The 20,524-nt window shown below is 56.3% G+C and overlaps 1 protein-coding gene across 1 annotated transcript; it reads left to right on the plus strand.

Annotated features, from left to right (window-relative positions):
- The first annotated feature begins 9,363 nt into the window (after window positions 1-9,363).
- ENPP7 (ectonucleotide pyrophosphatase/phosphodiesterase 7) lies at window positions 9,364-13,834 on the plus strand. The gene is made up of 5 exons (XM_065648065.1): window positions 9,364-9,637; window positions 10,720-10,865; window positions 11,768-12,388; window positions 12,990-13,203; window positions 13,746-13,834. The coding sequence occupies exons 1-5, from the start codon at window positions 9,364-9,366 to the stop codon at window positions 13,832-13,834; spliced, it is 1,344 nt and encodes a 447-aa protein (XP_065504137.1).
- Window positions 13,835-20,524: the final 6,690 nt, after the last annotated feature.

A 20,524-nucleotide genomic window follows, 5' to 3' on the forward strand; every position in this document is an offset into this window, starting at 1 on the left:
TTCCAATCCCATGGCCCATAAACATTGGAAAAAGAAAATGTTATAAAGAAGAAAACAATCAAATCTGCACACAGATGCATGCATTCGCATACAGACACGGAGGGAGGTTTGCGGAGGACAGAGGGTGCAGCTGCGAAGTCATCGCTTGTGCAGAGGCTGGAGGCCCTCCCCACACACCGCAGCCTCCCCCCTCCAAACATGCGCACGGAGGGGAGGTTTCCATAATGCAAGAGGCGCGTTGTGTCCGTCAGTCACAGCAGCTCATCAGCCCAAGCCCCCCCATGCCCATGGCCGGCTCCTGCGCCCGCTGCCCCTCTCCAGCCCCACCAGCTGCCTCACAGTGCCCCGGCACACACAGAAAGGTACAATGGCCAAAAAAACCACACACGAAGAGGTGGCAGCAGCAGCACCCCCCTCGTGACGCATGGGATTTTTTGGTGCCCGACAGGCCCCAAGCCTCTGGGGACCAGCACTGATAAATGGCACCTTTCAGTTCCCTGTGAACATTTTCCCTCTGCCGGGCTGGCCGGCGGCTGACATGGCAAATTGCAGCACCATCCCGGCACCGGCTGCCCACAGAGCCCCAGCCACCCCAACAGCTGCTGCCCCCAGCGAGAGGCTCCGACATACCAACCGCTGGGAACACGGACCCTGCACCGGGAACCACACACAGACACTTTCTGATTTCCATGACAACTGTAACGGAGCGTCTGCTGTTTTGGGAGCGCCAGAGGGTGCAGGAACGTGATTGTTGGGCACAGAGCAAGATCAGCCACTGCTGCAGCGCCCCAAGCACGGGTCTGCTGGCCCTTGCACCCCGAGCCAGCAGGCAGGAGCGGAGCCCTGCCCGCACAGCCCCTGCCCTAGGAGAGGGACTGCGGAATAGCGGGGCAGAGGCAAACACAGCCTGGCTGAAGTGAGCTCCTTTCCCATCCCCAGACGAGCTTAAGCAAAAACTAAGAAGAAACCAGCAACCAGTTAGCCAGAGAGCACAAAATCCAGGCGATTACTGAAAAGCCTGGACATAGTTGTGAATCCCACAGCTGTCAACAGTATTTCCAAGCTATTAAGAGAAAAATCAAGATGTGGACTGAATTAGATTGGCCATAGGTGAAAAATGGCTCAATTATTTCTAGTGCCAGAACCACAGAAGGACATTTCCCTCTGTTCCTGATCCACAACCTCCCACTAATTAGCAGACCTAGCAGAGAGAAAAATGCTCCAAGCTCCAGCAAGAGTAACAGCTAGAGCCCAACACAGCCGCAAACATTTGTATGCGTGGCACAGAGGAACGCCCAGGCAAAATTACACTGTTCTGATAGGGACTGGCCGCAGGAGATGCTCGAGCTGATTTCTGCCCTCTGGGAGGGCAGGCTGCCCGCAGCCGGGCTCCTCAGGATGAGGACTGCTGGGGTTTGGAAGGGGTTGTCCCGCTCCTGTACCCCCGCCGGCTCCTTTCCCCGCTCAGCCCGCAGCCCCTCGCCTGTGTGCGTGCCATGACATGGGGCAACAGCCTGCGGGGGAGAGGGTTTGGAGAAGAAAGAGGGAGGGGGCACATCAGGGTCAAGCGGTCCTGAGCCTGCAGAGCCAGAGCCAGGCTGAGCTGTGAGTGGGGACTCAGGTCTGGGCAAAGCTCAGAGTAGAACCCAGCCCAGCGCTCTGCAGGGACAGGCTGGAGGGCAGAGATAACTGCAGGCATCGGCTCCCGAGCCTCTTCCCTCTCCTTTCATGCAGGGATCTTTTAAAACAACTGATGCATAAAACCAAAAAAAAGTTACCAGGGAGCCCTACCCCCTCCCTGACCAACTTGGGAACATGCTGTCATCAAGAAAAATGATGCTGGCAAGAGAGAAATCCACTGGGGTTGCTGGCAATTTCCCAGGCTCCAGCCCCAATGAGTGTTTATCAATAATTTCAGGATCTGCCTGTCACAGGCACTGCCTGGGAGCACGGGCAGGTGGGTGTCAGCACAGCCACGGGCAGCAGAGGAACAATGAAAAGGGAAATCAATTAACGGCTCCTCAGGAACAGGGATTTGCCAGCATTACGGGGAAAGGTCTGCTCACTTGGCTGTAACAGGGAAACACTTAAACAGTCCTCGGTGACACAAGGGCACATCCCAGGTCGGACACCACAGCCAGCGGAGCTGCGGGCAGGGGCAGCTGGAGCAGCTCCCTGCAGGAGAGGGGATGAGCGAGCAGCAGCTGCGTGCGCTGAGCTGCCCACAGCCTGTTGCCCAATTGTTTCACTTGATGCCACCTATTTATGAGAAACAGTGAATATCCATTTCCTTTATACCTTTATAGCACTCCTGAATTTATCGAACAATCCTATATCACCTCTATTGTCTCTCCTCTAACCAAGAGAGTCCTAATTTATTGGTTTCTTCTCACACAGAAGATGTTCTGTGCCTTTGATCAGCCTTGTCATCCTTTTCTTTACCTTTTCTAGTTCAACTACCTCCTTTTTGTGATTGGGCAACCCAAAGAGCACAGAGCATTTGCACTGTAACGCAGTGTATTATATCTTGGCATAATGCTGCTGCCTGGTTTGTTTTCAGTCTGTTTCCTAATAACTACTAACAAGCAATTTGCCTTATTTGACTGACATTGGGCACTGAGATGACATTTTCATAGAACTACCCTCAGTGACCGTGAGGTCTGTTTTCCAAGTAGGAAATATTAAATTAGAGGCCAGCGTTGTGTTTTTTCTAGTTAAGGATGTGTTCTTATCTGTAGTACTCAGATCTGGCAACATTCACCTGCCATTTTGCCACCCAGCCACTCACACTGCAGGATTCTCCCACAACCCTGCCCCAACAACTTCAGATTAAAACCATCCTGGCTATTACTGAGAACAGCCAGCAAATGAGATCGGTGCAGGCAGAAAGGATATTCAGTTCACAGCTCCCTCACCCAGCTGTCCTGGGTGGGGGACACAAATCAGGTACAATCACAGGTCCTCCCCACAATGAATCTATTTGACTATTTCTTCATAGGCAGTGAGATCCCAGAGGCTCAGCTCACATGAGGACAATGACTACACACGTGTAAGGGAACAGCATCCTTCCCCCCCACCACTGCAGTGGTGTTTTCTGTGTGGATTTTTCCTGCCATTTGCTGTTTTTCCTCTCTCTGAGATGACTTTACACCTTGCCAGAGAGAAGAAAAAGCCCAGGGATCACCAGAGCACTTGGCCGGAGCCACAGAGATCAGCCGGGCCGCCCAGCAGGGACGGCTCCGCGGGCACGGGGTTCCCTCCGCCTGCTCTCCCTCGGGGGAGGAAGGGAGGACGGTCCCTTTGTTCACACGGTGACAGAACCGGAGATGGATGGGGAGTCGGGCAGCAGCGCGCAAGGCCCGGGCCCCGCCGTCAGCACCGCGGACAGCGCCGGGCGGCCGGTCCTGCCCCCGCCCCGGCCGGCCCCGCCCGTTGCCCAAGCGCCAGCCCACGGCAGGGAAAGGTGGGGATCCCAAACACACGGGGCAAATGTGCTCACCATCCAACACACACGCTGCTACTTCTGAGAAAAAAATCCACCCTTTCTGGTCTTCTCAGGCTCCTAAAGACTTTATCCTGCTCACTAAGGGCTGTTGAGGACCACCTGTCCTGCTGCCCACTGCAAAGTGCTCTCAGCATTCCCATGCCTTTGGCTGCCCACCCAGGGCCAGCCATTTACCTGCTGCAGGGAATGTTGTTCTGAGCAGTCAGCCCAGCATCCCCAGGTGGAACCAAACTGGGAGTGCTCAGTCTTGCACTCCCTCTGCTAAGATTCAGGTGTCCCTTCTGAAAGGAACATTTCTTAATTAATATTAATACTCTGGATCATGTCAGATCTTCTCATGTATTCACACTCCCTCCCTAAGCTCCTTCCCTGTCTGTCCCTCTTCCAGCAGCAGGGCAGTGACACAGGCTGGGCCTGCACTACTGGGTGTTCCTGAGCCCCGGTCCTGGTGTAGCTGTAATGGATCAGTGACACCGTTATATTTATGGGTATTGCAAGAGAAAGAAAAAGGCTACTGGGTGTTCGTATGTTCTTGTTGTATTATTTAAGAGAAGCCATTTGAGAGCACAGGAGCAGCAGTGTCTGCTCCCAAAAGGAGGAAAAATAATGGAGGGGAATATTTGCAAAAAGCTCAGTTAAGTAAATATTTTATGCCAAATAATGTTATGGCTTTTGAATGATGCATGCAAGAGAGTTGAAAGGAGGTGAGGCACAGAGCGAGGCAACACATGGCGCGTGCTGAGTGTGAAGGTGTTTGTGTGGGGGGAAGCAGAGGAAAACACCGTGCCCTGGCTGTGCCTCTCGCCTTGAGGGGGTGGCTGCTGGCAGAGGCAGCACCGCTCCAGCTGCTGGACTGACAGCACCCTTTTGCTGCAGAAAAGCTTGAGCCAACCTCACAGGGAGGCAGTTCTGCCCCAAGCTGGTGACACCAGCTGATGTGCTGACCCATCTCCTCCCCTTCATCTGGTACCAGTCCCAGGCAGTAACAGCAAGAAGAACCTGCAGCCCCCAGCCCAGCCTGCAGCTGGCAGGAGCCCTCCTGGCTCTCCAAAGGCTCATGCAATCCGGGAGGCAAGGGTGGTGACGGGGAGAGTGCAGGGCCAGCACCGGGGAGGGACACTGCTTTGACCAGAGGAATTCTCCCCCAGCAGGCAGATACACAGGGTGAGCATCTGGCACAAGGTAAGCACAGAAAGGAGTAAAATACCATTATGTGTAATAAGAAATGTACTTAATCAATGAGCTCTGCAGCTGAGGATCAATGAGAGGCAGACATAGCCATTAGCTAAGAAAGCTGAGAAAGAGCCCCAGGCTCTGATAGAGCAGTCGATACTGGGTTTAACTGAGCAGCAGAGGAAGGGTCCCAGCTGGAGAGCAAAGCCAGCACTCACCCTGCTCCACTCCTCGGGGCTCAGCCTCCCAGCAGGGAGCAGAACAAGGAGGCCAGGCCACGGCCTGCTGAAAAGCCTGGTGCTGAGCCCCACAAAGCATCACAGACTCTGAACCAGACCTGGGTACCCAGCGAGAGTGACAAGGGTGTGAGAGGGAATGGGACTGCTGCTGGCAGGGAAGAGAAGGGACTAGTGCACCTCACCATCACCCCAGGGACATCATTTGGCTGTGGAAAGCAACAGCCAAGGCTTTAGCCATGGGCCTTTCCCCTGTGGACCGAAGGCTGCAGGGAGCTTCAGGTGTTGGTCCTGCCCAGGAGGGTGCAGGGGGCTATGGGCATCCTGAGCAGCTCACCTGGAGCAGAAGAGACAGACAAAGCCTCACTCACACCCATGCTGCCTGCTCAGGGAAGGCCAGGCTGCTGAGCCATTTCCTCGCTGCTCTTGTCCCTTTGCCCCTCGAGCACTGTGCTGCATTGCTCCCCAACGGCTGTCCCACAGGAGAGGTGCAAACTGGATGGCAAATGGGTCACCCTCTCAAGGAGGTGCTGCACCAGCCCTGGTAAACAGAGCTGCTGCTGAGTCAGGGTTTGCCCAGGCCCCAACCTTGAGATCCCCCAGTGCCCCCTCTTGACCCAGCACACTCAGAGCCCGTCCGAGTGGTGCCGGCTGAGTCACCACACACGGGTCTTCCTCAGGAGAGAGTCTTGATTTTCAATCCATGAGCAAATTTAGCACTCAGGCAGGCAGACAGCCCCGTGCAGCGAGTAGGCACAATGGCCAGGTCTGGCTGACAGTGCTGCCGCTGACTCAGCCCTGGCACCCAGACCCCACCGTGCTCCTGCCCTGGGCTCCAAACACCTCACCCGACCCCAGCACTGAGCTCCAGCTCCCTGCTCATTTCCCTGAGGCTGTCACCCTGTCCTGTCCCCTGCCTGCACTTGCTGAAACCTGCCAGCCAGAACCCGACCCGAGCCCACAGGGAGCAGCGCAGGGACTCCTGTGCGGGGGGGGCTGCAGGGACCGTGTGCACAGTCGGCAACGTCTCAAGAGCATTGGAGCCTGCAGTTGTGCTTTAGGCAGAGTTTCCATATGTGCCTGCAAAGGGGAGAAAAGCAGCTGTCCCCGAGGTCTCTCCCAGGGGGCTCCCTTCTCCTACTGGGAGGGACATCCCGGGAGGCGGCTCCTGGAGCACAGGACACGGCCCTGGATCCTGTCCCCGTGGGCTGGGCAAGACACGCTCCTGTCAGCGTCCCGGACCCGGGACCCACGGGGACAGGCTGAACAGCGCCGCCTGGCGGTCGGGGCGGGGCGGTGCCGAGTTCCCCCCGGGTCCCGGGAACAGCGCCCCCGTGCCCGGCCGGGACAAGCCCGAGCACCCCGGCCCCAGCTCACTGCCCGGGCTCTGGGACAGGCGCCTTTTGGGATCCCAGGCACCTGCCCGCAGCCACCACCACGTTCCTTCAGCCCGCTGGCACACGGGCCCGGCTCCACGGTCACACCTGCGGTGACACCACCACCCCCGCACCGGCTTCCCGCAGCCTGGGATTCAGGAGCACCAAGGGAGCAGGTTCACAGAGTGAGACTCAAACTCCTACCTGCCAGCACAGGCATCCATTTCCCACCCGAGGAGCTCCCTGCAGCAACCAAAGCCTCTTGTCCAAGCTCCGTGCTGCTTCTCCAGCCTCCCCAAGCTGCTTGGCTGCAGCACCTTCCTCCCGCCATCTGCCTTGGGGCCAAGGCCAGGCTGCTCCTGGCTCTTGATTTCACGCAGCACACTGTCACTGCTGCTCTGCTCCCAACTTAGAGGCCATTACCAGCACTTCCTTCACCTGCATCCAGGTTCCCTGGCCATGCCTGGGATAAAGCAGCTTCCACACCTCCAGACAGCAGTGACTGTCCCTAGATGGCAGTGGGAGTGAGCAAAAGCAGGTGTCTGCCCTGAGAGCTGCCTCCAGGGAGCAGAACAGGGTCTGCTTGACTTCCATCAGCCCCACTCAACCATCCCAGGTGTATCCAGTCCCCAGCAGCTTCCACAGACCCCACATCTCCATCCGCCACTCAGTAGCTCCAGGTACCTTCCCTCCCAGTCACTCCAGACCCACCCAGCTGCAGTTCCTCCTGATTTTGCTCACCAGGGCAGCATTACAAGTGTAACCACGAGGTCCTGGCACTCAGTACTCAGTGACACCAGGGAGCTGCTCAGCCCCTGCTCCTCAGGCTTGTGCTGGGAGCCAAGAGCAGCTCTGCACACATTCACCCTGCAGCTGCACTGATGAAGCACATAGGCTTCGCGTAAAGAGCAGACGAGGGCATGTCCAGCTGCTTTGTTCAATTCTCTGCTCACCCTCTTGGCCAGTTTCTCTCTCCCCTTTTCCCTTCCTTCACCCTCTTTCCAGTGGGCTGCATACACAGCACCTTAACCATAGGGCCAGTGCAGCTGATGCACAGAGCAGAGCTGCTCCAGGCAGGACAGCCAGGCCAGAAAAACACCCACTTGCTTTCCACCAGCTCATCCTCCACGCTCTGCCCAAGCACACCGTTTCCAGCAATCCTGCCCTCCCGCAAGCACCTGGGAGGGGGCTCTCCCTACAGCACAGCCTTTCCCAGAGACCCCCCCCACATCCCGCCTCTGCACAGGCACCCCAAGGCAGGGCTCTGCCATCCCTGCACATCCCACCTCTGCACAGACGCTCTGGCCAGGGCTCTGCCATCTCTCCACATCCCAGCACACCCTCCTGCTGTGCTCAGACAAGGCAGCACCAAAAGGCCCTAAGAGCTGTGGAGGGCTTTTATAAAGGGTCTCCAAACCCCTCCCTCAGCCAAGCAGCCCCACCTGTGGAGCCCGGCTCAGCAATCTCATTGCTGGGAGCAGCCCCAGCTGTGCCGGTAACCCAGCCCGCAGACACGTGCCCTGCAGAGCCCAGTTGCCCTTCGTGTGGGACAAAGTGTGGCATTCCTCACTGAAATTCAAGTGGTATCTCTGAGAAATTTGTGATTTGATTTTCCTTTTAAAAATAAAAAATAAAGACCGAAAACTGCCCGGCCCCTGCCTGCCTGACCAAACTGCTCCCACCAGCACAGATCCCCGGTGCTGCCCACGCGCATCCACACACAGCGGGGGGCCGCGGTTCCACCCAAGGGGTGCTCAGCACCTCGTTTTTTGCAAAGGCTGGAAACAGGCTTTGCCCCTGCATGCCATGTTTCAGACAAATAGGGTTGTTCCATGGCGGAGGACTTCTCTGTGCTCATGATCTCTATTTTCTAGCCCCTTCATCTGTCTTCACTGAGTTCACGGTGGTGGAAGGACAGTCTCAGCCCCAACACACCTCTGCAGGGACCCTCTTTCCCAAGTAGGTGTTGGGACTCGTGCCATCAGAGTGCAGCTCATTGCACGTTCTCACGATGCTTCCAAGAATGCAGGATCAGCACTGTCAGTAAGGGGCCCGTGGTCCGGAGGGTGATGAGCAGGGACACGTTAGCCTCGGAGCAGCCATGGACACTTGATCACATCTGCTCATCGGACAAGTGCTTGGGATGCCGCAGGTGCAAAATCAACCGCATCAGCCTTTTTAACTGGAGATCAACAGTGTCCCCAGGCAGGGTGGCCAAAGGTGATGTTCTTTATCTGTGCCTCATGCTTCTCAGATACCGAATATCAAAATGTGCCTTGAGACACTCCTGTTATTAAGTGCTCCTCTGAGATTAGAGCAGTGTTTCCTCCTCTCCAGCCTCTTTTCTCCTAATGGAGCCAACAAACACGATAAGTTATCGGGACCTTCCCCTGTGCTGTTAGCAATGGCAGAAGGACTTATTGACCCACCTCAGAACAACACACTGAATATTTAGGACTTTCCTGAGCTTGATAAGCGATAACATCTTTATTATATGAGCCCTTTAAACCCTCAGTGCCTGGCGGGCCCCTCTGTCCTTGCAGGAAGGACAATACCAGACCCAGGGCAGCAAACACTGATAAGGAAATAGTTCCTGGAGTGAACCGCAGTACCGGGGCTGGCAGAGCGGGCTGCCCGGCCAGCAGCTCCTGTCCCACCGCTCTCGGGGCACATGGCAGCTCCTGGCAGGGACAGACGGGACTCAGTAGAGCGACGCCCGTTCGTGGGGGGCAGGCGGGGCTCAGAGCGGGCTCCAGCACAGCCTGGGCTCGTTTCCACGGTCCAAGCCCCTGTCCCCGGTTTGATGTGGGGGCAGGTTTCACACGGGCTCCTGCCACATGAGCAATTCTTCCCATCCATGAGGACCGAAATAGCACCCGATACCACTGATGGAGGAGGCAGATTTGGTGTTTGACCCCAAAAGACATCTAAGCTAATCCATCTCAGACAAAAAACAGAGGGGCTCATTCTGATATGAAGTGCTGGCTGAAGCCATGGACCTGATCAGCAACTGCAAGATTAGATAAGAACTGAACTTAGTCCCATCCTGCATGTATTAACGTGAGCTCTCTGGATGTCTGGGTTATTTCAGTTCAAGGGCACGAAGATGTTCACTTCACTAGGGCTCCTGTTTGCTGCCCTCTCTTTAGCAAGAGGAGTCCCCGTGCAGCAGGGATCCAGCCGCAGCAAAGTCCTCCTGGTGTCCTTTGATGGCTTTCGGTGGAACTACGACCAGGACGTGGACACCCCGAACCTGGACGCGATGGCCGCAGAGGGAGTGAAGGCACAGTACATGACTCCTGCCTTCATCACCATCACCAGCCCATGCCACTTCACGCTGCTGACCGGTGAGTCTGCCGGCCACGAGCACCAGCTGCAGCCTGGGGGTGGCAAACGTGAGGCTCGTGTGCCAGCGATGACACCAAGTGAAGCAGACACCCAGCCTCAGCTGCACACGAAGCTTTAGAACAGAAACAAGGCAATAGTTGCAGAAAGTGATAGAACTGAACTTGTATTTATCAAAGGTAAATAGCACCAGACCAAACCGATAGCCTCCTTCAATAAGATAAATGATTTTTTAGACAAGGGAGATGCACTAAATTTAATCTTTCTGGGCTTCAGTAATGTATTTGATACAGCACCACATGGGAAATCGTTAGTTAAGATGGAGAAGATGAAGATTAGTACAAAATCTCTAATGTGGGGAAGTAACAGGCTAAGGGAAGAGGAGAGCAGGTGATGCTGAGAGGAGACATCAAGCTGGAGGGAGGGCAACAGGGGAATTCCTGAAGAATCGATGCTGGAGCCAATCTTATTTAAGATTTTCAATAACCTTGGCATAAAAGAGTGGAACATGCTAATGAAATGTGCTGATGGGAAGAGGCAGGGAGGTGTTGTCAATACAGGAGAGGACAGGGATATCATGCGGAAGTAACTGTGTGGTCTTCAGGACCAGAATAATAAAGATAGCATGAAATGTAACAGTACAAAGTGCAAGTTTTTAGTTTTTAATGGGAATTTCTGCTGCACATTGACCTCACCAGTTGTGAACAACAGAGAAAGAGAAACAGAGAAGCGCTGAGTTCAATGCAGGATGACAGCGAACCTGCCTGTGCCAAGGAGGGCGGGAGCACTTGCAGGCAGCACCGGCACCTCCAGGGCAAGGGTGTCCCGGCTTGGGGTCCAGGTGAGACCCCATGGGACCAACACCCCCGTGGGAGGAGCAGACATCCCCCAGCACCTCATTCCCTGCCCTGGGAAACCCCCTTGTACCAGGCAGGTGGAGGAAGGAGGCAAAGCAGAGGTAAAGTGAGAGCTGGGGTGGGGTGCGAGGGGCACAAGCTCCCATTCACCCAGAGCATCGGCCAGCGCAGGGCGAGACCCCCTCAGCCACAGCCTGGCTCACCCCCCCGTCCGTCTCTCCGGACAGGGAGATACCTGGAGAACCACGGAGTGATCCACAACATGTGGTTCAACACCAGCACGGGGGTGAAGCTGCCCTACCACAGCACGCAGGGCATGGACAGCTGGTGGGACAACGGCAGCCTGCCCATCTGGATCACCGCGCAGAGACAGGCGAGTGCGGCCCCGCTCCCCCCACAGCCCCGCTGCCCCCACGGCCCCGCTGCCCCCATGGCCCCGCCGCCCCCACGGCCTGGCACCCCTGGCTCTTGCTGCTGCCATGGTGGAAAAGCCACAGGCAAGCCATGATCTCTAGTGGCCATGAGCTAATATCCTCACTGCAAACGCAGGCTAATTAGACCAGAAAAAAAATTAAATCCCCAGACAGCGGCAGGAATAATTATGATAATTCTATTAAAAATAGCAAAAAATAATAGATGCATTTCAGCTTTATTAAGACATTAACAAAACTGGTTATCCTTTTCCTGTTTAAAGAAACCCCAGTCGGTTCCTTAGGGAGCACCATGAGCCCAGGGGTTTCATGTGCTCCAAGGCACAAACCTCATCTCCACAGCCTCAGCCAGGACCTTTTGGACGGCTGTGGCAAGGGCTGGTCCCCCCTCCACTCGTACTGCAGCAAGGCTTTCCCAGGTCCCAGGGGGCTTTGAATCTGGCTTTGAGACAGGACCTGAGACCTGGCCCAAGACACGGACCTTTGCCTGTATTTACCTGCCAAATTGGTCCCATTGACTTCAGGGTGAGACTTTAAAGTAAAACACACCCTAATGTCTTGATGGTCAAGAGCCAGTGGGTCCATGCAAGGTACAAACGGGTCACAGTTTCCAAAGCTATAGCTAGTGTTACTAACACAGTGAGAAAATCAAAGTGCAGGAGTTCTGGGAAGGGCAGTGCTTTCAATTAATCACTTTTAATTGGCAATGAGCAAGAAAAACCTCATTAGAGGTAGACATTAGGGGGCTGAATGAACTAACCGCATTAGTATGTGGTTGCACTGACAGATGGAGAGATGCCGCAGAGCGAGTTCAGGTGAGTTTATGCAATGTCTTCACTGACAGGGTTTAAAGACAGGCTCTATCTATTTCCCTGGAGGAAAAGCAAAATATCAAGGGGAAGAGGTGAATATGAAGTTGGTGGAGCCCGCCTTGTTCAACTACAGCAATGAAACCAACTGGAGAGAGAACATTGACACCACCATGGAATGGTTCACAGTGAACAACCTCGACTTCATCGCGCTCTACTTTGGTGAGCCGGACTCAGCAGGACACAAGTATGGCCCTGAATCCACGCAAAGAAAAGACATGGTCAAGCAGGTGGACAGAACCATCGGTTACTTGAGGCAGCGTATCCGGGAGAGTGGCCTGGAATCAAACCTCAACCTCATCATCACATCCGACCACGGCATGGACACTGTCATAAAGACCAACGAGATTCACATCCAAACAGTAGAGAACTTCACGTTCCAAGACATCCAGTTTGAACTCTTAGATTACGGACCAAATGGACTACTGTTGCCAAAAGAAGGAAAATTAGAGCATGTGTATTCAGTCCTGAAAGACGCCCATCCAAACTTACACGTGTACAAGAAAGAAGACTTTCCGAGGAGATTTCACTATGCCAACCATCCCCGGATCACCCCACTCGTCTTGTACAGCGATCCAGGATATGTGATCCATGGGGTAAGATGCATGCGCAGACATATTGCACTGAGTTTTGGGGATCTGCCTCTCTCCTCCTGTCCTGCTCATGGCACCCCAGTACCTTCCTGGCTTCACGCCTTCAATTGGTCTCCCAACAAATGAATGGAAATCCCAGCTCTTTGTGTAAAGACTTTGTCTGCAGTTCAGACAAAAAAGGGTCCAGAAGTCTTGGAACAGGACTTGAAGGAACACAGAATCCCAGTTGCAGGATCCTCTCCTAGCCTGGCATTAAGGGAAAGCCCAAAGCCAAGGCCAGTAGGCAGCTTCCCGCAGCGAAGCTCCTCAGTAAAACAAACTCTGGATGCGCTGACATTCAAGGGGGGAACTTGCAAGGTGTAATTGCTTGAAAGCTGTGTCTGGGCAGCACCCTCCAGCTTCTGCAAAGTTTAACATTATTAGATCAACTTCAAAAACTCAAAGAAACCAAACAGACCGTTAAACCCTGCGGCTGCAGAACGTGGCACATGAAAGCCACGCGCAGGAGAGGTGGACGTGCCCTGCAGACCTGCTGCTTTGGGGCCCGGGCCGTGCTGGGGGCGCTGAGGGGCTCGGGCACTCACCTCCTCTCTCTCCCTTGCAGCGGTACAAGGTGCAGTTCAATAAGGGGGAACACGGTTTTGACAACGAGGCCATGAACATGAAAACCATCTTCCGCGCCGTGGGACCCGCCTTCAAGCAGGGGCTGCTGGCGGAGCCCTTCGAGAGCGTCCACGTCTACGCGCTGCTGTGCCGGCTGCTGGACATCGCCCCCGAGCCGCACGACGGCTCCCTGCTCGCCGTGACACCCATGCTGCGTCAGTCCGGGGCACCGGGACCGGCACTGGGAACGGGACCGGGAACGGCACCGGCACCGGGAACGGGACCGGCACCGGCACCGGGACCGCCCCGCCGGGATTCCCGCGGGAACAGCGACACCTGGCGGCCGCCGCCCGCCACCACTCCCGCCACCGCGCGGCGGCTCCGTGTCCCCGGCCCCGTCCGTATCCCCGGGGCACCGGCCCCGTCCGTGTCCCCGGCCCCGCCGGCCCCATCGCCGTCCGCTGCAGCTTGCAGCTCCCCGGGCTCGGCCCCCGGCCGCGGCAACCGGGCCGGTGCCACCTTAAAGGTGTCTAAATGTCCCCGCACCACGGCAAAGCCACCCACAGCCCTTGTCGGGCGGCGGCAGGGGACGCACAAGGTGCTGAGGCCAGTGAAGCACCATCCCGGGGGGAGCAGAGCCGGTGGCTGCGGGTGTCAAATCCCCCGCACAAGCTCCCCTGTGTCGCAGCGTGCGGGGACGGGGCTGCCGCTCACCTGGGCACCAAGCAGGGCTGAACTCCTCCTCTCGGCTTTGCAGGTTCAAGTGCTCCTCTCTCTCCTGCCACGAAGCTGCCAGTGATGCTGGGAATTGCTCTTGCTCTGGGATGCTGGGGAGGACTACACTAACCCCCGCAAGAGGTAACCAATGCTAAGGACACCCAGAGAAGCCCCTGGTAGTGCCCTTGCCCAGGCAGGCACATGCCTGGACATGTTTGTTCTTGGCCTCTCCAGGTTCTGTCCATGCACAGCAGACCCTTTGCACCTCAAGCAGAGGGACTGTGGATTTTTACTACCCGGGTCAGCACTGACACTACCCAGGGTTTGTGGAAAGAGGGAAAGAGGGGCTGGGCACCTCCCCAGCCCCCTGCCTGCCGCTGCCTGACCCCCTCTGCTTGCCGTGTGGCTGGGTCTGCACTGGAGAGCAGTTGTGTGAGCACCATGTGGGGGAAGCCTCATCCCTTGCAGGTCTGTGTGTACCTGTGTGTGGCTGCAAGAGAAACAGGATGTAAGTTTGCTGTTTGCCTTCACTGTGCATATTTGCCTGGAGACCCATCAAGACAAGTAGTTCCCAATCTGATTTCCTGGCACTTGCAGTACTGCACAGCCCCAGCTGATATCCACAGGCTGCACATACGTGAAATAAGTAACAGCAGTGCTGTGCTTTCTTGTCTTGGCAGCCTCCGAGTTCCAGGCAGCTCTACCGAAGTGTGTGGAGATGAGGAAGGACGTGTCTCATGAAGACAACAAGCCCTGGTCTCAGACAATTGTACAGAGTTCTCAAAACCTCTCCAAATTGCTGATCAATGTTCCTCCAAAATGACCGAGTCCCAGGAAGGAGATGCCTCTCCCCAGTTTTGGGGTGCACACTGGGATGCACCGCTGGGGAAGCTGACACCCATGTACAGCCTGACCCTGACAAGGTTACCCCAACTGCCCTGTCTGCTCCAGACAGAACAGCTCCAACTCGGTTTGGACCAAGGGCAGTTAATACCCAATGAGCATCTAAAGCAATTAAAAGCAATTGAAGTTCTGAGTGTGCTGGGAGCCTCCTGTAAGGAAAGGAAAAAAAAAAAAAAAAAAGCACCCAGGACCTCTCAGCCGGGCTGGGGCTTGGGGGAGAGGGAGCAGGACGACCCCGTGCCGCAGCCCTGGTCCCTGCCCTTCCAGCGGGACGTTAGCGTGGCAGCTGCCCGGACCCCATCCCAGATGCTGAAGTGCCTCTCCCCAACCCTGTGCCTCAACTCAGGGGCTCGATAAACATCTGTTGCCATAGAGACTTCCTCGCACTGCCTTCCCTGCATCACCCAACGAGATGAAACAGGAGACGCACGCTCCACTTGGAAAAACAGGAAGAAAATGTTTGGCTTGAAACCGTGCTGGGGGTGGGGGTCAGGCTGGCAGCACACAGCGCAAACAGCCCGGCAGCAAACAGTGGCGAGGCTCCGAAAGGGGAGCCGCACGGACCAGCACTGCAAATATTATTTAAAATAATATTAATAGTAATAGTGCATAGCAACTTTCCCAATGATCTTGCTGGCGACCTTGGGACTTTCCGCACAGGTCAGCACAACCGTGCCCATTTTACAGACAGAAACAGCCAACTCAGCTGTGAAGCTGGTGCCCCAGGGATGCCAGCAGTCAGAGCCTGCAGGGCTCAGAGCCCAACACTGCCAGACTCGGCGTGCCTGCGCCGGGTCCTCAAGGTGCCGCCCGTCGGCTGCAGCATGTACGGAGCAGGGTGCTCGTAGGGCCAGTCCCAGCCTAGTTCCCAGATCCGTGCACACAACACAGAGTCTATGGTGATCAACCTCCTGACATGAATCCTTTCCTACTAGCCGATTTTTGCCTCAGCCATGAACAGGAATTGAGCTCACAGTGTTTCAGTGTTTCAGTGAGACACGGCTGTCAGAAAAGTCTCCCATGAGGTAGATACCGTTCTGGCTGAGCACAGAACCCGACCATATCCCTGCCCGGAAGATTTCCACTGCCCCTGAAATCACCCAGTTTGCCCTTAGACATATCCTGGAGCAGCTGTTTTCACTCAGACTTGGGGGAAAGAAAAAAAGAAAGCCTTGAACACAGCACTTTTTTAGTCCAACTGCGATTACAGCCCAGCACATCCTCCAAACTTGCTCCTTTGCTCCTGCTCCAGCCCTGGCTGCTTTCTCTGCTCCGTCACTGTGGCCGGTGTCCTGGTGCAGTGCCGGCTCCGCTCCGCCGCTGCGGCCGGTGTCCCGCTGCGGTACCGGCGGTACCGGCTCCGCTCCGCCGCTGCGGCCGGTGTCCCGCTGCGGTACCGGCGGTACCGGCTCCGCTCCGCCGCTGCGGCCGGTGTCCCGCTGCGGTACCGGCGGTACCGGCTCCGCTCCGCCGCTGCGGCCGGTGTCCCGCTGCGGTACCGGCGGTACCGGCTCCGCTCCGCCGCTGCGGCCGGTGTCCCGCTGCAGTACCGGCAGCCGGCGGGCGGGGGCTCCCGAGCCGTGCTCACCGCCCCCCGGGAGAGCCGGGCACCGGTGGCGCGGGGGCGGCTCCTGAGAAAACCCTGTCCCGGAGCATCTCGGGGCTGTTAAACTCGCGGTGGCCGGAGTTACCGGCCACTCGCCCAACTCCGGCAGTTGCCCCGCGGCAATAAACTGCCACCAGGTCTCGGCGTGAAAGGCCTCGGTGGCTCCTACGGGCAGGAATCACCTCAGCGCCACTCGGTAATAATTATACAAAGCTGGAGCTCCCAGTGACACAAGCCAGGGCCGGTGCAGCCCATCTCTGGCACCGCTGAGCCCGGGGTGCTCCCCAGCATGTAGCACCCACTGCAGCACCAGGACACGCAGGGCTGCTCTGAGTGATGACCTGGAGACACATATCACACAATTAAATCTTCCAGCCCTTTCCTCCCCTCTGACAACACAGCCCTAGAATGAAAAGTGCTCCAAAGTCCCAGGCCGAGGGCTGAGGCAGATCCTTTCCCCCATGGGGTGTGGGGGTTTCACCCCCCAGAGACGCAGAGCTGTGACAGCCCCCCTGGCCGCTGAGCCCCTGCTCCCCAGCCCAGGAACAGTCTCAGCCAGCCTCGCCCTGGGCAAACCCTGCAATCCAGAAAACACTCAAATCTTGGATGTTCCAGGCCCTTTCTTTGCATCTCACACCTCGTACACTTTGACCACACATTTCCACCAAACATTGACCCAACAGAAAAAGCCCTGCCTGGCCTTGCCGGCAAACTGGGCACTGGCTTGTGCTGGTGGACACAGGTACTGCTTGATGCACAGCTGAGATCCCTGCTCCTCTGAGTGCTGCATCTCCCCCCACCTCCCATGCTCATGTAATTCATTCTCCACTGCCCCACTCCCCGGGGCTGGGGGTCACACAGCAGGGAGAGCCCTGCTGTGTATTGCATCCCAATTTGCTATGCATTTCCACCCCATTTGCTTCCCTTTCTTTTTCCTGCACTAGAAAGATGCTTTCTACCCAGGGGTCCCAACTGCTCCAAGATGGTAACATAACAACAAACATACACACATGTATTTATTTATGGCATACACACAGTTTGCAGGAAAACTGCTGCCTCTTGAAACGCCTGGTCCAGGGATGGCTCATGCCCCTACAATTCCCGCACACAGCCACAGAGCCCAGACACAACGCGCTTGCTGCTTATCCCGCCCCGCAAGCTGCACAGCTCCATACCCGCTGCACCCGCCTGCGGTGCCCAAATGATATGCAGATCTCTGTGCTTCGATTGGCTGATGCCTTGGGAAAACAACCACCGTTTGCCCACAACAAACATGGCCACCGTGGCCCAGCCGCTCCCCGGGCTGGCCCCAGCTTCATCTTTGAAGTCAGGAATATTAGGTGCACTTGGCACCCCCTCAGAAAACCCGGTCGCTATTAACCCCAACCCAGGAAAGCCCCAAGCCCGCAGCACCGGAGGGAAGCACGGGGTGTCTGCCAATGTTCCTTCTTCCAGGTGGGTCCAGACACAAAGTACAAGGTCAAGTGTTCCGTGGAAGCAGCCACAGCCCTGACCCCCACCCTGCACCTCCCCAGCCGGGGCTCTTTGCTCTGTGAGCCCCTGGGGAGTGGACGGGTCCTTGATGGCTGGTACAAAGCCTGACCAGACAGGCTCTGGCTGGTGGCTGATGCCTGGCCCCACCACACTCACCCTGCAGTCCTGCTCATGTGCCCACTCCGTCCCTGACCCTCCATGCTCGCCCTGCAGCCCTATTTGTGTGCCCACTCCATCCCCGACCCGCCAACAGCACCACAGATTTCAGCAGGAAGGTCCGGTCTTGGGTGAACAGCTTCCTCCGACAGCAAACCTCCACCCCAGCGTGACAACCCCCCCGCTACCAACATAATGCAGGATACGTGGCATTCCTGGGATGTCTGGCTTACTTGGGAAGAGCTACAAAATTATATGGCAGCAGATTAGTTCAAGAGCGTCAGTCTCATTTTTAAGATGCCAAAGGTTTTCTCAGTGACTGCTGAGTTTATTTGCTCTGCTGTCACCTAGCTCGGCTGGAGCTGGGGAATGTGGTGGCCAAGCTACTTACTGCATGCGCCCAAGTTTCTCTGGGAAGACAAAGTCCCTGTCAGGGATGGAGAACCCTGAATTCAGCCCAAAGGCACTCACAGGTGGTGCTGCAGCTTTGGCAGCAGCAGGCGGGCATCTCCTCCTGCACCTCCCTGGGGAGCTGTGCCCAGCCAGAGCCCGGGCAGCCTGTGCGGCACCTCTGGCCAGCAATGCCCAGTGAAACACCATCACTGGGACAGTCCCCTCCGGCCAGCTCAGCAGACAGGGGACATCCCGCTGTGCCAGGACCTGTAAGCCCCCTGCTCTTCCCAGGGGAGCTGCAGGCAGCAGCAGCAGGCAGACAAGTAGGGGCAAAAGGCACTCGCGGACAGTTGTTTTCCGTCACTAAAACATCCCAAAACGCCAAAGAGAAAGCTGGGCAATGCTGGGCTGGCACCCCTGGCACTGGGAAGGGGCAGGCAGCTATGATTTCAGCAAGCTATTGTTGAGCCCGAGAGCGAAAGACCTCAATTGCAACATAAAAACAAGATTTTAACATATAAACAAAAGTGGGATTTCTTATTCACTTCCTGTTTTTGCAAATCTTCAAAGCCACTAGTTCAGGCTTTAATACTTTGAGTGATTTGTTCTCTTCCTTTCTCTTTACTGAGAAAAAGTGAGATTTTTTCATTTAACCACACAGCTCCATTAAAGATCTCAAATAATGGGAAACCTGCGATCAACCTGAGAAAGCTGCCAGCCCAGAATGGACAACAGCCGGGGCTTGATGGGCTTTGCTCTGTGAGGAAACACCCGCTCTGCCCCGGCCATCACACGCGTCTTTTAAACTGTGCAAAATAACCTGCAGCTGCAAAGTGGAGAGAACTGGCAGAAACCACAGAGCCCAGTACAGCCCGGGTGCTGACTGGTTCCCAGTAAACCCCTGGGGATATGAAGATTTCCAGTCCACAAAGTAGCGCAGCCTTTTTCCTCCTGACAGGCAAAGGGGACTCAGCTCCCCGGTGAGGGGGAGGCGTAAGCGGTGCTGAGGCCGCACAGCATTAACGAAACGTGGCTTATTGCTGGAACCAAACAGCGTGGGGCTGCGCAGGGACGGAGCCGCTGGGCAGGGACGGAGCCGCTGGGCAGGGATGGAGCCGCTGGGCAGCCCCGTGCCAGGCACCAGCCTCCCAAATGCTGCACACATTCAGTCCGCAAAAAGACTCAAACGCTGAGGGCTGCTCCCGCTTCCTACCCCCAGCCTCTCCCAGGCTCAGCGGGCAGAGCACCTCTGCTCACACCAGCCTTTTCTTCTTTGCTCCAGAAAGGAAGAGAACAGCTATTCTATTGCTGCATCACCACAGAGGGCTCAGGAAGCACCGGGGGTCGGCTGGAGGAGCCTACCCGGCATTACCCAAATCAGGGCTCATTTCCCAGCAGTGTTTGTCTCTCAGCTCCGGTGATCCAGACGCCGAGAGCTGGGCGAGCCCCACGTGCTGCTCACCCCGAGCACTCGGCACAGCCGGTCGCTTGAGCCGCACACACACCACCGTGAATGCCGTATCGTGTGCACACACGGCTCATGCGTGCAGGGATGGAAAGTCGCACAGGGTTTTTTACTAAAATTTAAGACATGCTGCACACAAAGAGTAGAGCTGGCGAAAGGTAAATTAACTCTAGACAGAAAAAATGCAGTGCTGGGTTGCGTTTCTGTGTCACCTTTGGTTAAAAAAATGCTTCTAGCAGTTCTCCTGGTCAGCAAACCGCTACAGTGATTGTAAAATGAAAACAATAAAATGTGACAGCGCTCGACCTAAGACAATTACCCAGTATTGACCCAGCACCCCAAGCACATCCACTGTCCTATAGTCCCCAGCTCGGCCCCGCTCGGTTAACGAAGCAGCTGTTTTCCCCTTCCATCATGCAGGGGCTCCCTGGCAGTGATGTTACCGCCTGCAGCAGGAACAGCCCAACACGCCAGCCTGGAGCTCAAAATGCTTTTCTAAATCCAGCATCGCTTACCAGAGACAGCACTGCTGGGGGTTTGCGTGAGGCCCCGCGCAGGACACCCCATCACCGGTCCAGGTCCCGCTCAGTCCCCACGGGCTCCCAGGCACCGGGGCTGCGGAAATTCAGTTCCCCCTGGCTCCTGCACGGTTAATCGCAGGCTCCGGGCCCGCGGTTGTGAACTCCCTGAGGGGCTGACTCATCTTCTTCCATCCCTGTAAAGCACCATATTTCACTGCTCCACGCCCACCGCGCTGTAGGGGCTCCTCACGCCGCCCTCACGCCCCGATGGCGCGCGCTGC

This window comes from Caloenas nicobarica, chromosome 18, assembly GCF_036013445.1.
Source record: "Caloenas nicobarica isolate bCalNic1 chromosome 18, bCalNic1.hap1, whole genome shotgun sequence".
Lineage (NCBI taxonomy): Eukaryota > Metazoa > Chordata > Aves > Columbiformes > Columbidae > Caloenas > Caloenas nicobarica.